The sequence below is a fragment of the Pipistrellus hanaki genome, assembly GCF_964339955.1.
Source record: "Pipistrellus hanaki genome assembly, chromosome: 19".
In the NCBI taxonomy this organism is placed as follows: domain Eukaryota; kingdom Metazoa; phylum Chordata; class Mammalia; order Chiroptera; family Vespertilionidae; genus Pipistrellus; species Pipistrellus hanaki.
In genome coordinates this window covers 14,307,719-14,330,701 of record NC_140521.1, presented here as the reverse complement: position 1 = coordinate 14,330,701, position 22,983 = coordinate 14,307,719, and the positions used below count along the sequence as shown (strand labels likewise).

The following is a 22,983-nucleotide window of genomic DNA, read 5'->3' as shown; positions in this document are numbered from 1 at the left end:
CAAGACCTTTAGATCATTAAGGAGGCTTTTTCTCTACTGGGACCAAAAACGCATTCCTCTCCGGAGGATGGATTTCAAAGCAAACTGTTCCTGCCTCTCTTCAAAGGCCAGGAGATTAGGAAAGGGCTCCTTCCCTGCGTGGAAAGCTTCAAAAGACAGACAGCCAGGCTGTCTGCTCCAGGCGGCTCCAGTGTCAGTCGTTAGCCCCTGACCCTACCTGGAGCTTCCAGAGGCAGGACCCAGCCTCCTCTTCTTTCTCCTTTATTTGCTGCGACATAGTAAGAAATATATAGCGTGGCCGGCGTGGCTCAGTGGTTAAGTGTCAACCCATGAACCAGGAGGTCGCGGTTCAATTCCCAGTCAAAGCACATGCCTGTCCCAGTCACCACTAAACCACAGCCCCAGCTCCGTGGCTGGCACATGGTGGGTGCTCAGTAGATTTGGTTTGAGTGTTCGCAGAAGAGATGAAGTCACCAAGGCAGGACACAGGTTTAAATACTTACAACTTTATTAGGAGAAGGCTGTTGTCCCTGCAGCAGCCGGCCCCACGTATACACAGTATACACAGCCCGGCAGTACCCGGGTCTCCCATCCCCTGCGGAACACGGGATGCAAAGGAACCAGACACAGAGGGGGCTCCATGACGATGGTGCCCTCCAGGCCGGAAACACGCACATCTCTGCACCTGCCCCTCCCCACCCCCCAGTGGGGCAAGGCCATGCGCTCAAACTCCTCCAATCAGTGCACACGGTGGGCAGAGGGGGCGGAGGGCTCCTGAGCCCAGGTCTCTCCTGGGCCACACCCCGCCAAAGAAGTTGCTGGAGCGCCCAGAATGCTCCTCTCCTCCCTCTGGACATGAGACACCACCTTGGCATTTTATTCCAGCCCTAGATGCCTGTGCCTTGAGGCTCATCTGTGCTCGGCCTTGGAGAGCATGGTTGGATTCATGAAATGGTCAAAGATCAGGACCAACCGCCCAAGTTGTCTTGGTCATACTTCTTTTGAAAAGAAAAAAGGGAAAAAAGGGAAAGAAAAACATCACGGCAGACAAGGACAGCGAGACCCAGCCTGTGTCAGGAACAAGACCGCTTGTCCCTCCTTGGCATGACTCAGAAAGCTGCTCTGTGAAGGGCCAAGTACCCCAATGATGGCAGCTCCCTTCCCCCCCTCAACCCCACCCCTTCCTTTGTCCATCCCTCATGACCCCCACGGCCCCCTCTCCTCACCAAGGACAGGTCCACCAGGCACAGGGCGCGGTGCTGTTGTTGGTGGTCAGGTCAGTGTCCAGCCTGGCACCCTGGCTCCTCTTACCCCTGCAGCCTCCAGTGCTCGCTCCTGTAGGGCCAGGAATCCTACTCCCTTGGTCTCCTAGGGAGACTGCAGCCCTGCCTCCAAGCCCGGAACACCCCTGCTCCAGGGGCTCTGCGCCTGGCTCAGCCAGCTTTTGACTGGGATGAGAACATCACCCCAGAGGCCCACCTGGCTGCCTGGCTCATTTGCGGGTTCTGACTAAGAGGGGAAACTGAAGGAAGGCACGTGCCCTGGTGTCACCTCGCTGAAGTCCAGGACTCATGCGCTCAGAAGCAGAACCTTCCATGTGCATCCTCATAAAGACACCCTACTTGGCCAAAGGATCCAACCCCAAGACATCTTCCCAAAACGCCCTGGTTTCCACTCCCCTAGCATGTCTCCAAAGAAGACAGCTCGCCAGCTGCTCCCACTGGCAGTTCTCAAGGCCCCCGGGTCAGGTGACGGATTCTCGGTGTCTCCTGAGCCAGGGCACCTGAAGGGAGAGGGCACCTGTCTGTGTGTTGGGAGCCGCAGTGCGTGGCCAGGCTGTGGACAGGAGGGAGCCAAGCACCCGAGCTCATCATTGTGCCTGGACAGCTCAGTCCACAGAGGACGCGGCCAGGTCTTCTGGAAGCACCAGGACACCACTGCCCTGGGGGAGGGCCAACGGTGGGTTCCCAGAGAGAACAGCCTGAGGTAGCAACGAGTGAATCCCATTTTCCAACGGCAGACACCATAGCCTAGGACGCCACGTGACATGCCCAAGCCAGACTGCACGGAGCTATCCGGATGAGGACCAACCTGCAGGCACGTGGAGTTTCAGCACCGGCCCTCCTGGGCACACCCCATGCCCTCTCAGTAGGCCCGGGACCCTGACCCCTGGGAAGGTGACGCAGAGCTGAAGGCATCAGCCTGATTGACACCTGCATCCCTGGAGGAGGAAGCCATCAGAACCTGGGCCTCCTCCTCCCACCGTAGGGTGATGTTCTCCCAGGCTCAGCCCAGCCACAGGGACCGCAGAGCCCTCGAGATCCCTCCCCATACCCCTTGCTTCAGCCACAGAATCCATCTCCCCTTATCCGTGCCAGCATTTTTCAAAATGGTCGGATCCCTCATGAAGACAACAGCTCCCTATCAACTTCCTATCCCTTCCCGCAGGACCTCGAAGGACACTGGTGTGACAGCCCTCCCTCTGGAGGCCTGGATGACACAGGAGAAGAGGTGTCTCTTTAAAGGGGGATCCAGAGTAGAAGGAAGATGAGGAATCTCAGGACTTCCCCATACATCCAGCTCTTCTCAAGAAGAGTGGCCCGGGCTGCAGGCACGTGGCAGCTCCCTCTCCCTCCATGCCTGCTCACCTCCAGCCCATGTGCATGGTTCAGTCTGTCGGTCAGAAAAGGAAAGTGGGCTGAAAGCACCTTGTTCAGAGACGGCTCAGAGCCCCCGAGGCCACCTGAGGGTGCCAGCTGCTGGGCCATGGCCCTTCCGGCAGCCTGTGGCCTCCCCAACGGGGGCCCAGATCCCTGAAGTCTGCCTGGGAGCGGCCACCCTCCAGGTCTCTTGGAAACTGGGCCCCAGCACCTTCTTGCCCAGTACCTGCACCTCTCAGCTTCTCCCAAGACTGGGCCCTGGAGGAGCCAGGTGTGAGGTAGACTGTGTGTTAGTTACTCAGCTCCCTGCCCGAGCCCCGGGGATGGGAGGACACCGCTCGCTCCCACCCATGATCTTTGTCCCTGGATGTGGTGACATTGTGGCGTGGGCCCCGGGCCACTACACCCGGCCCACAGCTCCCCGCTGGCCAGAACCCCGGCAGCATCGTCACTCAGCACGGCCTCAGGATGCAGAAGTCCAGCTCCTGGGGCTTCCGACGCAGGTTGCACTGGTCCCGGGCCAGCAGCCGCCCTCCGTGGCCCACACACTTGAGCGGACGCCTCTTGAAGCCGCGGCCGCAGCTCTTGGAGCAAGGCGACCAGGCCCCGAGCTCCCAGGTCGGGCAGGGGTCCCCACAGGCTCTCGTCTCCGCCGGCCGATGATTGGCATTGCAGGCAGATGCTGGGCGCTGCCCGGGGGCTCCCCGGCAGACCACCGCCCGCCTCTGCAGACCCCCGCCGCAGGTCACGGAGCACGGCCCCCAGCTGCCCGCCACCCAGCGCGCAGCGGGCCTGTCATCCGGCTGCTCCACTTGATTGGAGAGGCTGAGGACACTGTTGTGGAGCACAGGGGGACCCCGCGGGTCCTTGGAGTGGGAGGACCTGTCCTCCCGGGGTTCCTTGGGCAGGTAGAAGGAATAGCGGACCCGCGGCGGCGTCATCTTGCCCACGGAGAGCACCTCCACGGTCAGAGGCTCCAGGATGGGCCGGGAGGCCTGCAGGCTCTCCACGGCCATGCCCGTGCCGCTGTAGCGCAGCACGCTGCCCTTCACCACCAGGTCCCGCTCTATGGGCGACACCACGAAGTGCCCGTTGAGCAGGTACTTGCCTTGGCTGTTCTTCAGGGCCAGGTAGTTCTCGTCGCCAATCAGCCCCTTGTAGCCGCGCTGGCGGATGTCAATGCTGGAGGCGCCTGCGGGGATGGCCACCACGAAATTGTAGCCATGCCTGTGGCGGGAGGGGGTGCGCGTTAGACAGATGCCTGGGTGGAAGGCCTGGATCCCACTAACGTCATAAAGATCCCCCTTTCACAAAACCTGGGGTGGCCCCAGCCGGCGTGACTCAGTGGTTGAGCATCGACACATGAACCAGGAGGTCAAGGTTCAATTCCCGGTCAGGGCACATGCCCAGGTTGCAGGCTCGATCCCCAGTGGGGGGCGTGCTGGAGGCAGCCGATCAATAATTCTCTCTCATCATTGATGTCTCAATCTCTCTCTTCTTCTCCTTTCTCTCTAAAATCAGAAATATATATATATTTCTGAAACTGGTTTGGCTCAGTGGATAGAGCGTCAGTCTGCGGACTGAAAGGTCCCAGGTTCAATTCTGGTCAAGGGCATGTACCTTGGTTGTGGGAACATCCCCGGTAGGGGTATGCAGGAGGCAGCTGGTCAATGTTTCTCTCTCATTGATGTTTCTAACTCCCTATCCCTCTCCCTTCCTCTCTGTGAAAAATCAATAAAATATTTTTGATATTTTATATATATATTTATAAATATTATATATTTTATATATATAAACTTCTATAAAACAACAACAAGGACTCTAGACAGATCCTAACAACTCTCTGCCATCCCCCTGAGCAGCATCTCCTGCTGAGTGGGCTCCTCCTTGAGCATGCATCTTTGCAGCCATCTTTGCTGAATGATGAATGAATGAATGAATGAATGAATGAATATCATACTCATAGAAGAGTGGGAGTGGTCTCCCCAGCAAGGATACTGGCCAGGATCTGACATTTCCCCCAAATCAAACTCAAGCTTCCAATGCCTGGACGCTATGCCACTCACCCCTCCTCTCCCCTGCTCCCTGGCCACGCCCCCCGGGGCCGGGAACTCACATGGGCTTGGTGAAGAGTCCCGTCACCTTCTTGCAGCTCTTATTGTCTCCCCCGCACACCCCGCATTTATCAAACTTCTTCTTGGAGCCCAGGTTCCCGTCGCAGCCCGCCTTGATGCACTTGCCCTGGACGCAGACCGAGGTCGAGTCGGGGGTACACAGCGTCCCATCCACCACCTGCAGCGCCCCCGGGATGGGGAGGAATGGAGAGAGGGACAGGTCACCTGGAGGCTTCCTCGAAGGCCTGGAACCTTCCCTGACCTCGTGGCCTCCAGGTTGCTCACCTTGGGGGCCAGCACGTAGAAGTAGCCGGTGCCGTTGGCTCGGCAGATGAGCTTGCACTTGTCCTGGGGGGACACCCCGGAGTACTTGGGCACCCACGACACGGTGAGGGTGAGCCGGTTGGTGCTATGGTTGTAGCCGTTGAAGGCCTCGCACTGTTCCTCCCGGAAGCTCTTGCCAGAGGCTGGGGAGGGAGCAAGCAGATGCAGAAAGCTAAAGGGAGGGGGCCGAGGTGGGAGCGAAGGAGAGAGCCCTCCTGCGGCTCTTCCCCACCCTCAGCTGAGTGACCCCCAACCCTGAAGCCACCCCATCTCAGAGGACTAAAGCAGGCTGGGCCCAAGGATGCAGGACACTGGTGACAAGGCTCGGGGCCACCTCCCCCAGGAGTCTGGCTTTAAAGCCGTTGTATCAGGCACGCTAACTCTCTGTGCTACAGAACCAGCCCTTCAGCAGGCTCCTGAAACCATTTTCAGAATGTCATAAAATGTATAAAATAAATTACATGAAATACTAATTCCATCGACATACAATGACCAACGTATTTGGAAACATATCTCGATATGTGTGCTTCTTTGTTATTACACAATAAATAACAAGACTCCATAATGAGTCTATAGCCCCAGTAATGTTGAAGTAGTGACAAGCACAAATGGCATTTTGAGAAATCTGTCGAAACTGGTTTGGTGTCAGCCTGCGGACTGAACAGTTCCGGGTTCGATTCCGGTCAAGGGCATGTACGTTGGTTGCGAGCACATCCCCAGTAGGGAGTGTGCAAGAGGCAGCTGATTGATGTTTCTCTCTTATCTATGTTTCTATCTCTCTATCCCTCTCTCTTCCTCTCTATAAAAAATCAATAAAAATATATTTTTAAAAGAGAGAGAGAGAGAGAAATCCATGGCAACTAAAATGTAACGTGAAATAGTCATGATTTCTATTGGTGACAAAGTCATAACATAGGTACTGCTACCACTACATTTTGGGTAGAAAGGTTAGTGAAAAGAAAAAAAACTAAATTTCTAATAGAAGGAAGTTCTACTTGTTAAATGTAAAAGGTTAATAAAAATAAAGATGTCATTTTCTTCCCACCCAAGGCCATGCTTCCCAGGATAATGAATTCCTGCTTATGTCTCGTTCCCTGGGGCCGTGCAGCCTCCCAGTATAAGCATCCAGCCAAGGGAGCAGACAGAGAAGTTATCCCAAAAGGAATGCGCACCTGTGCATTCCCAGGCTCTGGCCTAAGGCAGGCAATCTTCACTGTGGTAACTCTATGGCCATGAATGACCCAGAGTGGGGGCTGTGACCTCCAGCTGGGCCTGCCTCCCCCAGGCCCAGGCCCACCCAGGCCACAGCTGCCCTCCCTCCTCACCTGAGCTGGGGCAGGGCTCCAGGTTGCAGGATCGGTACTTCACCCTCACCCCCTCGCAGTACTTGCCCCCGTTGGCCGGGGTGGGGTTGCTGCACTGCCTCCGGGCCAGCTGCACTCCCCCGCCGCAGGTGCGAGAGCAGGGGCCGTAGGGCTCCCATTTGGCCCAGGAGCCATCCACCTGTGGGGAAGAGTCTGTTACACCCCTGCAGGGGTCGGGGTGCCACACCCACACCCTGAGCCGGCAAGAGAGCAACAAGGGCACAGCCTCCCTGGTCCCCTTCCTCCGAATGAAGCCCAATTCTACCGCCTCCTCTGCTTCTCACCCCAGCGGTGGTCAAGAGCAAGTCGGGCCGAAGCAGGTTTGGCTCAGTGGATTGAACTGAAAGGTCCTGGGTTCGATTCCGGTCAAGGGCATGTACCTTGGTTGCAGGCACATCCCCAGTGGGGGGTGTGCAGGAGGCAGCTGATCGATGATTCTCTCACATCGATGTTTCTAACTCTCTATCCCTCTCTCTTCCTCTCTGTAAAAAATCAATTTTATATATATATATATATATATATATATATATATATATATATATATATATTTTTTTTTTTTTTTTTTTTTTTTTTTTTTAAAGAGCAAGTTGGGAAAATTTCCAAGTCTCAGGTCCTTCATCCGCAAAAACAGGGCCGTGATACACAGGTGCATGGTCACACAGAAGATTTACATGATGCTATGTGTATGAATATTCCTGGCATTGTGCTTGCCATCGTGCAGGAGTTCAAAGCGTCCCCTTACCTATTGTTAGCATATTTATAAGTCTCTAAATCTATGGCATGGCTAGCCCCCAGCTGTAGCCAGTCAACCACAGCTCTCTGGATACTTTTATCTCTACATGTTTACTAATGCAGACTTTTCCCAAAACCAGGCTGATCTTCACCCCACTCGAGGCTGAAATCAGCAGCTCTGATGCTTGTGTGAAGAGAAGATACGATTAAGAGACTATGAGGCAATCTCACAACTCCACTTGGCTTTGGGCTGAATTATGCAGTGCTGTCTTATTTTCTAAGAGGGTGGAGAGGGGATAGGAAATTTATAGCCTTGGGGATGTTTTCCTTATGATGACAGTAAAGTGAGTTTGTATCCCCCAAGCGCACATCAGTTGGGCAATAAAGGAATCAGCCCCGAAAAAATAAGCCTGGGATTAAAACACTGTCACACATCATCCAAAACCGCTAATCCACACGGAGCTCAGAGGGAGCTGGCCGCATGCAACAGAAGAACTTGAAGTTATATTCATAGATTCAGCCTATCTGCCCGATCTGTCCTTCTGTCAGAGAGTTCTGGCTTCGCTGTGTCCATGTGGCGGTTCTATCCTGTAAAAAACACTTTCCCTGGGGCCTGCTTTCTCCTCGAGCGGGAGCCCCACCTCATTCCATCCTTTTATTTCTAAGACAGTCTTCTGCGTCTGCTCTTTCTCCCTCCTCCCTGCTCTGTGCTGGCAATGTGGTTCTCGTCCCCATTGCACCAGGGAAGCCGCGCCCAATCAGCCATGGCCTCTCAAGACTGAAAGAGCCCGTGGCTAGGCCTTCCTGTCTTTAGTTTTTCTATATATATATTAATTGATTTCAGAGAGGGAAAGATAGAAACATCCATGATGAGAGAGAATGATCGATCAGCTGCCTCCGGCAAGCCCCCTATTAGGGATCAAGCCCACAACCTGGGCATGTGCCCTTGACCGGAATTGAACCTGGAACCCTTGCAACTGCAGGCCAATGCTCTATCCACTGAGCCAAACAGGATAGGACCGTCTCTAGTTTTCCTGCAGTTATTTAGCATTGGTCCCATGACTGCTGAGATGATGCTATGATTTTTCACCTGGCACCACTTCTTCCTACTGGTTTCTACAGGAAACATTCACCATGTGCCAATATTTGTTCATTCACCAAATCTCCATTGAGTTCCTACTACCTGTCTGACTCCATGTGCAACCAATCCTTGCCCTCAAAGCGACTGCTTCCAAGCAGAGCAAGGTGAACAATAAAATAAGCCTGTGCTGCCTGGCTGGCATAGCTCAGTGACTGAGTGTCAATCTAGGAACCAGGGGGTCACGGTTCAATTCCTGATCAGTGCACATGCCCGGGTTGTAGGCTCGATTCCCAGTGTGGGGTGTGCAGGAGGCAGCCCATCAATGATTCTCCCTCATCATTGATGTTTTTATCTCTCTCCTTCTCCCTTCCTCTCTGAAATCAGTAAAAATTAAAAAAAAGTAAAAAATAAAAAGCCTGTGCATAGTGTCAGGTGGGGTTAAAAGCAGGTGGGAGAAAGAGAGATGCGAAGGGGCTCGGAGAGTTGGGGTGCTCTGTATTATAAGGGGTCTCAGAGGCCTCACTACTGGGGCGACATTTTTGCAGAGGCCTGAAGGGAAGTACAGGAATGAGCTGTGCAGGGATCAGGGAAAGGGCACTCCATGCAGAGGGAGCAAATACGAAGACCTGGAAGAGGCAGGTACCCAGAGTGCTCCAGGGTCAGAGAGCGAGAGAAGCAGGGGAGGAAGAGAGTCTGGGCCCATTGGTCCTAAGAGACGCGTAAAGCCCAGGAGGGGCATGACCTGGCTCACAGTGAAGACTCCCTCTGGCTGCTCTGGTGGAAACAGTGTGTGAGAAGGTCCGTCAGGAACAACCACAATAACCCAAGGAAGACGTGATGGAGGCCTGGACCAGGGTTACAGCAAGTGAGGTGGTGCATCTATTTTGGAAATAGAATCCACATTAACTGCTGAGGTATTGGATGTGAAGTGAGAGGGAAATGGTGTTGGTGTGAGCAACGAAAAGATGGAGTTCCCAAGGCAGGAGTAGGGGAACTGATTGGGAACGTGGTTTCCCAGATGTTATGTCTACACTGTGTATCGGTTCCCTATGTGGAGATATCGAGATTGGGTGGGGCATTCAGGTGTGTAGTTCAGGAGGCAGGTCTGTGCTGGAGGTACCAATTTGGGAGTCTTTGACACAGAAATATAGTGTTTCCAGCCAGAGGTTGAGCTGAATCACCTAAGAAGTTAGCGGGAAGAGGGAGGAGGGCTGGGGACTGAGCCCTGGAGGTCTTGGGAGAAGAGGGGTGATGGTCCCAGGTGAAGGGCTAGGCTGCAGTTGAAACAGGTGAAGAGACTGATGAGAAAAGAGGTTGAGGATGTAGTGGGTTTTGCTGCTGATGGGCTGAGAATTCCAGAAAGCATGGGGAAAGATGGTGCTTCTCAGATCACATTTCCATATCTAATATCCTTAAGAAGTTATTATCTTTTTTTAATATATTTTATTGATTTTGTTTTTTTTACAGAGAGGAAGGGAGAGGGATAGAGTTAGAAACATCGATCAGCTGCCTCCTACTGGGGATGTGCCCACAACCAAGGTACATGCCCTTGACCGGAATCAAACCTGGGACCCTTCAGTCCACAGGCTAACTCTCTATCCACTGAGCCAAACCGGTTAGGGCAGAAGTTATTATCTTCCTTATCGTCCTGACTCATCTCATTCTCAGGAGCAGGAGCTGGCCAGGACCTTCTAGTCTAAATGCCTCGATCCAGCCCCAAACCAGGAGGCAGCTGATTCTGATAGAGCCCTCATCCACCCAAAGCTCCAGCTGGCCCCGCCTCCCTGACTTCACTGCTCCATCTCGCCCTACTCACCCCTCAAGGCTCTTTTCCAATCAGAGCCCTTCGTCCAAGTTTTTTCAGACCCCTCTAATGATCATCCAGCTCTCATCCTGACCTCCCATGACACACTCTCATGCTTGTGCCTTAACACGTAACTCACGCCTCCCTGTGGCTTGTGTTACAGTTCCGTTTCCAGCTTCCCCACCAGCCTGTGAGCCCTCTGAGACATGGCCCACTTTTATTTGTTTTCCTGGCCACCACTGTGTCTTACACAGTCCCCTGAACACAAGGGGTTGTTGCCTAATAAGTGGCTAAAGTTTAATTAAGTATATGTTCCCAGGACACAGAAAAAGGTTTTACATAATTCCATACCACACCCATCTCAGGGCAATTGTTAACGTGCTTGGTAAGTGCTTTTTTCGTTATATTGCTTCGGTGTACACACAACCCAAGCCAAGCCCTCCTGCGGCCGGACCAGGGAGGGGAGGCAAGGATTGAGGGAGCAGAGGGACTTTTTATTCCTGCCTGGGAATGTACAAATCCCCTCATCATCCCTACCCAGGACCTGGAGAAAGTGTTTATTATATTCAGAGAATATTTGGGGTTTTGAAAGAGTTCTGGTTTGATTGCTAATCCTGCTTATCAGGAAAAATAACGTTTTTCCCATTGCGGTTCGGCTTCAAAAACTAACAACCACAACAGAAACTGATGCTTGGCTCAGGATGCAGCAAATATGGAGGTTTGCCCGGGGGTCGGCTTCCTTGCAGCCCGGAGCCTTGCTCACCTCTGGCCCACAGCTCCCTGAACATGGAACCACTCAGAGAGCTGATGAGGGAAGAAAGGAAGGAAGGAACCAAAGAAGGAGCAACCCAAATATCAAGTGTTCAGCTTTGGGCTCCTCACTCTGGGTGAAGGGCTTTGCCCACCTGCCTAAGTCCTACCACATCTTTTCTTTCCAGTCTTAAGAGTCAAGAAGGGCAATAGAATCACAGACAGGGAAACTGAAGCACAGCACAGCAAGGCGACACAGTGATGGTCACATAGCAAAGCTGGCTTGAGACAAGTTCCCTGTCGAGGTCCCCAAGGGTCTACTCCCCTCCAGCACACTCACCCTGTACTTATTGAGGTTGTGTCTCTCCACACAGGTCCCCTTGAGGCAGAACTTGCCCTCGCCGCAGCTGGTGCCATCTGCCCAGGGGAAGTGGCGGGTCTGGCACACCATCTGCCCCTTGGCCTTGCCAGTGCACCACAGTTTGGTGCAGTACTGCATGTAGGGACAGGGCTTGGAGCCCACACCGAAGGCCAGCTCGCACTGCTGGCTCAGGGTGTACCTGGCCCCCGGCAGGTCCTGGGGCAGGGCCACGGGCTTGCTGGGCTGGTCCAGGAGGCAGTCTCCTGCAGAAAGCCAAGGTCATGCATGAGGGATGCGCTGGGAAAGGTGAGGCTTGGCTCACCAGTATCTGAATTGTGGGGAGAGAATGAAGCAAGAGGCAATGGAATGGGCAGACCCTCCTCAGAGCCCACCTATTCGGGGTCATGCACACCTCTGGGTAACAGAGGACAGGTACAGAGAGCTGGCGGGCACCGCCAACAGTGACAGACTGACACTCCTCCTCGGTCGCCCCGGCTTACCGTGCCCACTGTCCAGGAAGTCGGTAATGATGGCAGCGCTGCAGGCTGACCAGGGGTTGGCGCGGTCTATCTGGATGAGCGTTGGGGACATCATGTGGTTGGCCCGGAGCTTCCCGAACACCTCCTCACACACTTTCACGTTGTCATGGGGCATGTTGAACACGTGGCCTGTGGGGTGACGCAGGAGGGTTCAGTGGCTGTGCAGTGAGAAGGCAATGGGGAGAGGGAGTGGGGAGGAGGACCAGTTGGGGAAGCTAGAGAGCCGGGTCCATCAGGCTGGTCATTTCTATGTATTGATGGATTGCTTAGCACATGTCCCCAACATCATGTTCCTGTGTCCTCTGTCCCATCCAGGAGGCTGTGGGCTCAGGGAGGGCCGCAGTGTACGGAACACACTCTCCCCTTAGTGCCTGGTTGATGAGACAACGCTGATGGCTGACGTTCTTGGACAATATCACTGGCTAACTGAGCTGGGGCAAGCAGAGGAAATCGAACAAAGCCATTGCTAGGGAAGATCCTGAGAGAGGATCCCTAAGGCTTTGGGCCATGAGAAAACACATACATGCCCATGTGTCTCCCCTGCCAACACCCAGGGAGCCCAGAGAGATCCCCCGAGGGGAGCTCTCCCACCCCACCCGAAGCCCCCTCCAGCCTCACCCAGCTCGTGGGCAGTGGTGAAGGCTGACGGGAGCCCATCATCCTCGATCACAGAACAGCTTCTCTTGGGGTCGCACATGGTGCCCACGTCAGCCATGCCCAGTGTGTCACAGGTGGTGGCTCCACACAGGTCCTGCCAGGCAAGGGAAGCAGAAGCCAGCCAGAGGTTAGAGACAGTAACAGACAACCCGAGGGGAGAAAGAGCATTCTGGCTCACTCCCATTCCAAGCCTAACCAGGTGCAGCACCTTTTCAGCCAGGCCCTTTCCCAGGGGGCTGTGGGGCTGGCTATTCATGGGATTAACCCAGGCTGAGGGAGGAGGCCTCCGGAAGACAGCTCACAAGTCCTATGCTGGGAGGTCCTGTGGGAGGAAATGAGGAGGGACCGAATTAAACTCCAGGGCCACTGCTTTATATAGAGCCGGCCTTCCAGACCAGAATATGGTGACTTCCACAGGTGGGCGAGTCTCTGCTTGTGTCTAACAGAGGCAGGCGGGGGTGGAAGGCAAGCATAGTGTCCAATCAGTCAGCTCTGTGCAGCCTTGGTCTTGGCTGAGTGGCTGCTTTTGGACAACCATGAATTAAGCTCAGACTCTCAGCCAAAGGGTCACTGGCTAAGGGCCCACCCATGCCTGCCATCCGGCTTCCTTGGGTTGGGAGGAGGCAGAGTGAGGCGGGCCCAAGCCTCTGTCCAGACCAGCTCACTTGCTATGGAAGCTCAGGGGGACAGTGGGCCTAGTGGCTTTTAGGAAGGAAAACAACTTAAGTGGATTGTAACCTAAGCAGGAAGGTCCCTCTTTCTGTACTGAAAGGAAACTTGCAACCAGAAGAAGGGCTTCTAGCAACACCCCTGACAGGAGGCACTTCTGGGGATATGGAGGCCCTCGGTGGCTACCTCAAAGAACCTATTAAACAGTATGAGCCAGTGATGCATCTAAATACTGCAAAGCCCAAGACCTGGAGCTAGAATAAGACACTTGCATACATTGTGCTCCTCTTTTTTTTTTTTTTTTAATATACTTTTTAATTTATTTCAGAGAAACAGGGAGTGATAGAAACATTAATGATGAAAGAGAATCATTGATCAGCTGCTCCTGCACACCCCCTACTGGGGATTGAGACAACCCAGTCATGTGCCCTGACCAGGAATCAAACTATGACCTCCTGGTTCATAGGTTGACTCTCAACCACTAACCCACACTGGCTGGGCCATTCTGCTCCTCTTGAGAAGACACTGCTGACCAATGATGCTGGCTCTCTCCTCTCTCTATCTCTGCCTTTCTTGTGGAGGGCACATTACAGCAGACATGAAACTATTACATCCCCACAACAGCCTTAGGAGGCAGGTATATGATGTGCCTATTTGTCAAAGGCGGAAACTGAGCGTCATGATCATAGTTCATCATGGTGATGATTTATCAGATGTTGACACTGTGTGTGCACTTCTCACATGTGACCCTGCTGAATCGTCACCACATCCCACTAGAATAATGACTATTGTCACCTTCTGCAGACAGGAAGCTGAGGCTTGGAGAGGTTCACGTCTCAGGCAAAAATATGCCCTTGAGGTTGGTAACAGTCAGCACTATTTCCAGACTTCACACTTCACAGTCAACTGCCTGGTGCCTCCTTAGCGAACCTTCCAGAGAAAGAGCTGTGCATGTTCTCCCTCTGGAAGCCCAGGTGTTTACAGAAACACACACACACACACACACACACACACACAGCTGTTGGCTTCCTTCTCTTAAGGGCTGTGTGCGCATGTGCATGTGCAAGTGCGTGCTGACATGGGGGAAAGGAGGGCAACCCAATTAGTGAGGTTAGGGGGCATAGGAGGAAAGGGGGTCATGGTTCAGAAGATTAGCAAAATTTAATCCGAAGCCTTCAGAAGTTTACCACCTGAGCAGTGGAACTTGGCTTCCATGGTCAGGTGACAGTCACACCTCCTCGTGAGCGAGGTTATCCGGCCAGAGAACCACCAGGGTGACCAAACTGAGCCCACGGTCAAGGACGGGCAAAACGCCTGGACACCCTCGAGCTGCTGTCCTGTGCTGACGTGTGGCCCTCCCTCCACTTCTGGGAGCCCCGGGGGTGAACTTCAAACTCCCTTCCTTTCCAACTACCCTTCCCTCTCCAAGGTTCAGAAAGATCTCCTTCCCAGGGATTCTAAAACCTAAAGACAACCGCTGCCAAAGCTTGGGAGGGGAAGTGCACCTGACCAGCAGTTTAGGGAACGTGGCTGCTGGGGAACATCAGTGAGTCCTGTGGACCCGCTGGTCATGCAGCTAAAGTCTCGCGATGAGGAAGGGGGAATGAAGGTTTATGCAGGGGCACAACGAAGGAGGTTGGGCAATGGGACCCATATGTCCCTGAATGCTAGAGTACAGGCTCCCCTAAGGCAGTAGCCCCGGAAAAGTCTAGCCTGATGGTCAGAATCTGTAAGACAAGCATGTTACGTGGCCCTGGGCACCACGAATGCCCCCTGTTGACCTACGTGAGAGAGAGGATACAGGACTGCGGATCCTAGATTCTGGTCCTGGTCCCGCCCCCAAGTACATGTGTGACATTGGGCAAGTCCCTGCTCTCCTCAGGGCCTCAGCTTCCAACACTTGGGAAGGGCCCATTGTCACCCTGAACCAAGACCGTACCGTGGCCCTGCACCTCTGCTCCCTCTGCAATCCCAAACTCTCAGCCCCATCTGGCCTTCGGGGCTGTAAAGAGACACAGAGTCTGGTCTACTTTCAGAATGGAAAAACAAGAAGGATCATCTCGCCTACTGACCCATGCGGGGTAGAGTGAAACAAACTCACAGAAAGTGAAGGTCACCCAGGTGCAAGTTCAGAGTCCTGTCCCCTCTGCTCCCAGGAATACCTAGAGCAGGTGAGGAGCTCAGCCTGAGTCTAGGCAGCCCCTGGAGCTCAGTGGCCCGGCCAGAGGCCTCCTTCCAGCCTCCTTCCTCTCAGGGAAGGTGGATTCTCTGTGGAGCAGAGACAAGCAGCTGCAGGCCATTCCTGGCCAGGAGCAACCTGTTCTTTCCATTAAGAAGTCCCAGTTTCCCTGGATCAAACAAGAGGAACGAAGAGAGAGCTGGCAAATGTCCTGATGGTCAGGGTGTAGCGGAGAGCAACTGTCCTAGGGTAGCCCGTTCCTTTGCTGTGGCAAGATGCAGCTGTTTGGGGTCAGAGGCTCTGCCTGTCCTCTCGTCCCCCGGCGACTCGCTGGGCCACAGTGCCGAGAGTGCCTGCAGGCAGTGTGCGGGGCCATGGGGCCTCATGGGTGGCACTGAAGGCCTCCACCCTCCGGAGTGAACTCAGATGCACTCAGACTGTGTTAACCTCTTTAGTGCAGGGTCTCCTCTCCATAAATGAAAACTGCTCTGGCTCTTCCTGCCTTGAGAATGTGCTCGCTGCTCAGCCCGGTCCCTACCTGCCTCACCGTTTCTAATCGTCCGTCATTGCTCCTCGGAGCTGCAGGTGACCCAAGAGTCATCTTGGCCAAGAACTTAGTCCTCTTGGATTATTCTTGACTAACTGTCCCTTTCTATAAAATCATTTAAGATTGGAGCCACGATTTGAAAATAAATAAAGAAGAACAACACTTTGGCCCTGGCCGGTGTGGCTCAGTTGGTTGAGCATTGTCTCATGTCCCGAAAGGTTGTTTGTTGGTTCCATTCCCGGTCAGGGCACATGCCCAGGTTGGGGCTTTGACCCCCAGTGGAGGGCATGCAGGAGGCAGCCAATCAATGCTTCTCTCTCATCATTGATGTTTCTATCTCTCCCTGACTCTCTGAAATCAATTAAAAAAAATTTTTTTTTTTAATCTAGCAATTCAGTGCTAGGCCAGTGTGACTAAGGCTGCCTGGTGAAGAGGAGAACTTGACCTTCTATACGCAGATTGGGCATCACTGGACTATAAAGCCCTCATGGTGTATAGATGGTATTATATATAGCAAGAGACTGAGGCCATCAAAACCCCAAGAACTCCTTCAGTGAGGAAGAAAAGGAATCCACAGCCCACAGGAAGACCAAACTTTCTCTAGAAATCACCTGTTCACAAGGGGCCACAGTCCAAATGCAATGACAGTGGATAATGTTTCTTGAGTCACTACTACGTGTGGGATACTGCTTGTAGAGTCTTACCTGTGGCAGCTCATCACATCCTCACATCAGCTTTAGGAGGGAGATCCCTTATGAGGCCCCGTTTTACAATGGGATCCAGAGAAGCTAAGTAACCAGGCCAGGGTCAGTGAGCCCAGGGTTGGGCTGGGAGGGAGGGACAGAGGAGGACTGAAATCCAGGCAGTGCAGCCTCAGAACGGAGCAATTCCCACAAACCTGCATTGCTTCCGGTCCACATGCACCCCAAGAATGAGCATGCTGGGGAACCTCAAGAGGGCAAGACTGTCCACCCCAGCCCCCAAGCCCAGAGCAGCCGATCCCCGAATGGGAAGAGGTCAGGGAGGAGGAAGCAGCAGGATTAGCTTCGGAGACCGCTCTTAGCGCAGTGTCTGCACCAGCTCCCTGGTTGAGCAAGCTTTGGCTCCATGCCCCACACCTGCACTGACACACTGACCCCATCCCTGCTGGCTCCTCACAGGGCCCCTCCTTTCTCCAGGGAAAAGCCTGATGGCAAAGAGCCCAGATGAAATGCCAGAGGAGCCTAAACTCCCTCTCCCAGCCCTGCAGCCTGACAGCCTAAGACAACGTTGGATTAATGAGCCCCAGGCAGGGACGTGACATACCAAGCCCTGTGGCCACGTGCCGCCCTGTCACTGTGTCGGCGCCTTCCTTCCGTGAACACACACAAAACGACAGTGTGTGCAGGGGCCCGGCAGAGGTAGAGAGGTCCTGCCTCCCAGGAGCTGACAGATCAGGGGGAGTGGCACATGCTGGAGCCGCAGTTCCCACACAAGAACAGGAATGTCATCAGACGGGTGTCAAGGAAACTTGCAAGGGCCACAGGACAAAATACTTTTGATCAGGCCTGTCCCAGGTGTAGATTCTGGCAAAGGACCGGTAGGTAACCATTCAACAACAGCAAATATATATAGTTCAGCCCCCATCCATGGGGGATATGTTCCAAGACCCCCAGTGGATGCCTGAAACATGACTAGGGCTGAACTCTATGCGTTGTTTCTTCCTACACCCCTATGATAGAGTTTAATTTATCACTTAGGCACAGTAAGAAATAAGCAATGAAATAGAACAATTTCAACAATATCCTATCTAATAAAGAAGGAATATGCTAATTGGCCCTCACGCCATGGCAAAGATGGCAGCGCCCACAGCCAATAAGGAGGGAAAGTGCTAATTAATTGCCCACCCTCAAAGATGGAAGCGCCCAGAGCCAATATAAGGGAGGAATATGTTAATTGCTGCCATGCCCTCAAAGATGGTGGCATCCACAGCCACAAGATGGCAGTGCCCAGTCCCCTCAGCTCCCCAGCTACCCAGGGCTGGCCTGAGATGCAGGCAAGCCTCGGATGGCAGTAACCAGAGCTGGCCAAGGCTTACGCTGCTGGCAGTGGCAGCAGCAGAGGTGTGACAGGGCATCCCCTTCCCTTGATCGCTGGGTAACCTCCTGCCCCTGAGGGCTCCCAGACGGTGAGAGGAGGCAGGCTGGGCTGAGGGACCCCCCTCTCCAGTGCATGAATTTTCATGCACCAGACTTCTAGTACTGAAATAAAAGTGAATGTGGTCTCTTTCTCTCCCAAAATATCTTATTTTGATATTTTGCACTCATCTCTGCACTGAAAGAAAGCACTTTACAACATCTTGTTGGCGATTGGAACTGCCGGCATCACCACTCCCCCAGTTTGGAGCCATTATTCGGCAGAATCATGCTGACTTGAATACAAGCACTTCAATACCACAACAGTTGATCTCATGATAACCCAGAGGGCTGCTATGCAACTAACAGCATTCAATTTAAAACATATGTTGCCCTAGCCAGTTTGGCTCAGTGGATAGCGCATCGGCCCGTGGATAGGAGGGTTCCTTGTTGGGCTCCTTGACTCGTGGTGAATTCCTGGGGGCCAGAGGACACATCTTACTAGCATTTCTAACTCCATGGCCCAGGATAGTACCTGGAAGTAACAGATGCTCGGTGAATGTTAGAAGAATGTACAAATACATGAATGGAAGCAAGTCTATCACAGTTACCCAAACAGCAGAGGCTCTGGGCCTGGAGAGAGAAGAGGGTCTCGCACGGACTAGCTGGCTCCAGCCGCCGGAGAAACAGGAAGCCTCAGAAACTCCCCTCCTCGGAAGTCAGGGTCCACCCAGAAAGCCTGGCTGGGCTTCTGCACAGCCCTGGTTGCAATCCTGCGCTGACCTCACCCTGCTGTTATGAGGCTGCAAGCTGATCGTCTCAGAAAATGAGATGCACGCTTCCTCCAGGAACATGAACTTTCTCTGAATCGTTAAGCAAACTCCTCAGATGGTCAAAATACGTGTCGTGTGATCCACTCCTTTCTCCCTTTGTGCACAGGGGACTCCCTGGGTCTCGTCTTCCCAGTGTTTTGATGTCAACACCCCACGCCCCTCCCACTGCCTGCCAAAGACCACAGCATCTCCCCACAGTCCCGCCCAGGCTTGTTGTCATACACAGCAGCTCGATGGGCGGTCCAAGGATGGTGGGGGATGGGGGCTCCAGGGCTGCAGGTCCTGTCACTCTTACTGCTCTCCTCTCAGGTCCCCCTGGCACCTGGAGCTCCAAAGGACCAAGCCTGGCCCCTTCCTAACCGCTTTCTCTCTGTGGAAACCACAACGAGAGTATGTGATCAGTTAGAGAGTCACTAGGCAGTTTGCCGATTTCTCTGGGAGAATCAACAAATAGGTGACTTGCTGAAACCGGTTTGGCTCAGTGGATAGAGCGTCGGTCTGCAAACTGAAAGGTCCCAGGTTCGATTCCGGTCAAGGGCATGTTTATTGGTTGCGGGCACATCCCCAGTAGGGGGTGTGCAGGAGGCAGTGGTCGATGTTTCTCTCATCGATGTTTCTAGCTCTCTATCCCTCTCCCTTCCTCTCTGTAAAAAAAAAAATCAATAAAATATATTTTTTTTAAAAAAGAAAGAAAGAAATAGGTGACTCTAAAAGTGTCCCTCCCCTCTGGAGCCCTTCTAAACAAAAGCTGATTTACAAAGTAAGTGCATTTCTAAAAACTTCTCATCCAAACAAACTACATGCACAGAATATATATCATTCCAATTTTAGTTTGAAATGCATTGATTACATGGTCATTGTACACGGGGCTTAAGCAGGGCAGCTCATGCATCCGACATAAAAGATAACTACTGACCCTCCCGAAATGAAACAAGAGTCCCTCCCGTGTCGGAGGGTAGCAGGCGACGCCTCCCGGTTCCCGGAGGCCACATCTGGAAAGCGCAGCTGTGCGCGCATGTTCTCATCGCATACTGTACCTTCCCGGGGGAGCTCAGGAATGAGCAGCTCCTCAGGCTCCGGGAATGCGGCGGGCTCTGCAGCCGGCACTGGCCGGGCGGAGAGGGAGCAGCGTACACCCTAACTCACAGAGTACATACGTGGAGGACAGACCTGCCCACTCGGCCTCCCCACTGTCTGGCTTTGCCCTCTGGACAACAGAGAGCTTCCGAAAGTCCCATCTTGCTCGTCCCCATCTCTGACCCAAGCAGTCATGCATCTTGGACCCATTAATGCCTTGTCAACATAGCCCCTGGGGTCTAGCTTACACTCTGATACACAGAAGCTGGCCCGCTGCTTGATGGCTTCTTCGTCACAAGGTCCTTCTTCGGACTGCATGGCCTGGGGTCCCGGCGGGAACCCTCTTCCCAGGGCTGGTTCCGAAAGTTGCCTGGCCCCCCAGCGGCAGAGGCCGAGGTCTGGTGCTTCACAGCCGGCGAGTGGCCTCCCTCCACAGGGCATCCCAGGCAGCGGGCGAGCGGCAGCTGCTTTGCCCATTAAGCTATCCTGCGCTCGGCCTGCGCTTGCTTCCCCCCGGCAATCTGCCTGCCGAGTTGGCCTGCATGCAGAGGTCAAAGCCACCTCCTTTGTCATTTCCCCATGACTCAGGCGGTGCTTGTGAGGCCTGGGCAGTGGCCGCTCCATAGACCTCAATTGGAAGAATGAGCGCAAGGAAACAGACGCGGGCCAGAGACCTCCCTAGAGAAACCAGGTGGTGGGAGGAGGAGGCTGGGAAAGGAGGAAGTTCAACTGCGGGAAGGGACGGGCTGTGCCAAATGGGTTAGTGCAGAAGGCTCCGGCTCCAGCCCCAGCCCGGCTTCGAGGGGCCATTTGGAAACTGGAGATACTCAGAGCCCCACGGGTGACCATGGGCTCTGTGCCCACTGTGCCCTCCCAGAACACTGTGGTATGGCCCAGATTCAAGTGGCAGCCCCCAAAAGCAGAGGAAGCGGGTCACGTGAGTGCCCCTTTTCCTCCCAGCCTTCAGGATCTATCAAGTTTTAAGAATCCAGACACTTCCCAGGACTCGATCACTCCAACATCTATAGTACAAACCTCCACTTTCCCAGGCCCACAGCAAGGGCACAGCTGCTTTTCTGATCTGCTTTCTAGTCCCAACAGTCAGTCTCTTTCCAACCCTGTAGCTAAGGTCTCCAATGCCCTGCCCTGAGCTCACATTGGCCACACGGCAGGGGGCAGAAACCAGAGCCCTGCGGTCCGGGCAGTCGCAAGTAGTTTCTGTGATTTGAGGTCAGGAGCAACCTCGCCTGGGGCCAAGGGTCACCATCCACTGACATGGACATGGGAACATGGAAAAAGATCTTCCCAACTCAGCTCCAAGTGAAACTTCAAACTCCAAACCAGTGCCCTACATAGATGGCTTGCTCTGAATGTACTGCAAGCCCCTCGAACAGAAGATGGGCCCAGCACAAGGAGGCAGCAGCCATGACCCAGGGAATGGTCCCAGTACTTCCATCCGCCCTGTCCCTGTAACCTACAAACTATCCCACATCCAGGTTTTCCGGGCCCAGAGCAGAGAGGACACACGGAACATGTCACCCATGAGAGAGGTAGCTAGGTGCTGAACCGGGCCTTGTGGATCATCGGGGTGCCAGATCTACCGGCAGAAGGAGGGGACCTGGGTGTCTGAAGCAACTTAGCCGCCCCCATGGAAAGGGGTGGACTTTCCCCCACCCGCCCTCTGCAATGCCTCCTATCTGCCTGGAAGCCAAACTGCGGCTCCTGGGCGGCAACTTCCTGGGCTCCGGCCCCTTGGCACCTGATCCAGGAGGCGCTGATTGGCTGCGCCAGGCCAACACCTTCCGACCACCCACGTGCAGCCAGGCGCACTGGAGCCAGAGTTCGCTGAGCCTAGGAGCGGGCTCTCCCTGGATGATCCAACGTGAGAATCGGAGGAGATTGATGAAATTTGAATTGGGGAGGGGGAGAGGGACATTGCGCGCACAAAGCACATCTGGAGAGCTAAGGGCAGGGGCCTGATGGGAATGAAGCTGTGCGGGTCCAGAGAGGTGACAGACGGAACTCACCTGCCTGGTGAAGAGGATGGCGGTGTCCCAGTACTCGGGGTGCTTGTCGCTCACTTTGTTGAGCTTCTTCTGCCAGGCGCAGAAGTTGCGCAGCGTCAGGGCCGCGTTGCCCGTGACCTTGGGCCCCGCGTTGCGGTCCCCGAGGAGCAGCACCTTGACCACCACGATGCTGATGGGGTTGAGGATGCTGGGGTGGCGGTAGAGCCGCGCCGCCGTGGCCAGCAGCGTCAGCAGGTAGTGCTCCAGGTCCTCACCGTGGAACTTGACCATGGACTCGTCCGCCACCACCAAGGTCTCCACGTAGCGCGGGATGGACACGAAGCGCTTGGCGCGCCCGGACCGGCGCCCGCCGCGTCCCTCCGCTAAGCCGGCCCGCCGAGGCTTATAAGGGTCCAGCGCCCGCAGGATGGCGGGGTTCCAGCCTGAGGCCACCCCGCAGCGAGAGGTGGGGTCCCCCGGAGGCCCGCCGGGGGCGCCGCGGCGCTGGAGCAGGTGTGCGCCCTGCCGGTTGCGGTGGCGCTGCGCCCCGGCGGCGGGCGCGCTGGCGTTGGGCAGCGGGCGGATGACATACTCCGCGCCCCGGTACCCGAAGGCTCCACGCAGCCCCCCGCACAGGCTCACGGCGGCGAACGAATCGGGGTCGGCGTTCACGTCCCCGGAGTAGAAGCACCGGCGCAGGTCCGGGGCGTCGGCGGCGGGGCGCCCCCGGAGCGGGACCCCTCCCAGATGCTCCGTGGCGAAGGCGGGCGCCAGGAACTGGGCATCCGGCGTCAGGTGGAGGTAGAAGTCCTCCCGGAACGCCGTGATCTGGAAAATGAGCCCCTGCTCCGCCCCGGGGGGGTCCTCGGGGCCCCGCCGGTAGTACTGGCGGCCATTGAGGTCCGGGTCCAGGAGGATGGGCACCACCACCTCCCGCTCTGGCTCCGCGCCGCCGTCCGCGGGCGCCCCGACGAGAGCCAGGGCGACGATGCCCAGCAGAAGCATGGCGCCGGGCAGCGCACAGCCGAGCGCTCGGAGCAGGAGCAGCCGCCGGCCGGCGCGATCTCGGTTGCAGCCCGGGACCCTCCGGGCTGCCCGCCGCTCCCGGGAAGGAGAGCGGAGGGAGGGCGACAGCTCCCCGAGCGGCGAGCCGGGAGCGGGGACCGGGCGCC

At 54.9% G+C, this 22,983-nt stretch overlaps 1 protein-coding gene across 1 annotated transcript; it reads right to left on the bottom strand.

Moving 5' to 3' along the window:
* Positions 1–492: 492 nt before the first annotated feature.
* On the bottom strand, positions 493–22,983 carry ADAMTS15 (ADAM metallopeptidase with thrombospondin type 1 motif 15). Its single transcript, XM_084867302.1, has 8 exons — positions 21,833–22,983; positions 12,348–12,480; positions 11,691–11,858; positions 11,170–11,453; positions 6,424–6,601; positions 5,060–5,241; positions 4,777–4,952; positions 493–3,887 (listed from the first exon to the last, which is right to left on the bottom strand). Exons 1-8 carry the CDS (start codon positions 22,814–22,816, stop codon positions 3,113–3,115), a joined length of 2,880 nt encoding a protein of 959 aa, XP_084723428.1. The 5' UTR covers positions 22,817–22,983; the 3' UTR covers positions 493–3,112.

Coding starts and splice junctions, on each gene's coding strand:
- ADAMTS15 (XM_084867302.1), bottom strand. CDS start 22,816: ATGCTTCTGCTGGGCATCGTCGCCCTGGCTCTCGTCGGGGCGCCCGCG. Junction 11,859..12,347: donor CACCACTGCCCACGAGCTGG/GTGAGGCTGGAG, acceptor GTCACCCCACAG/GCCACGTGTTCAACATGCCC. Junction 3,888..4,776: donor GGACTCTTCACCAAGCCCAT/GTGAGTTCCCGG, acceptor CTCCCGCCACAG/GCATGGCTACAATTTCGTGG.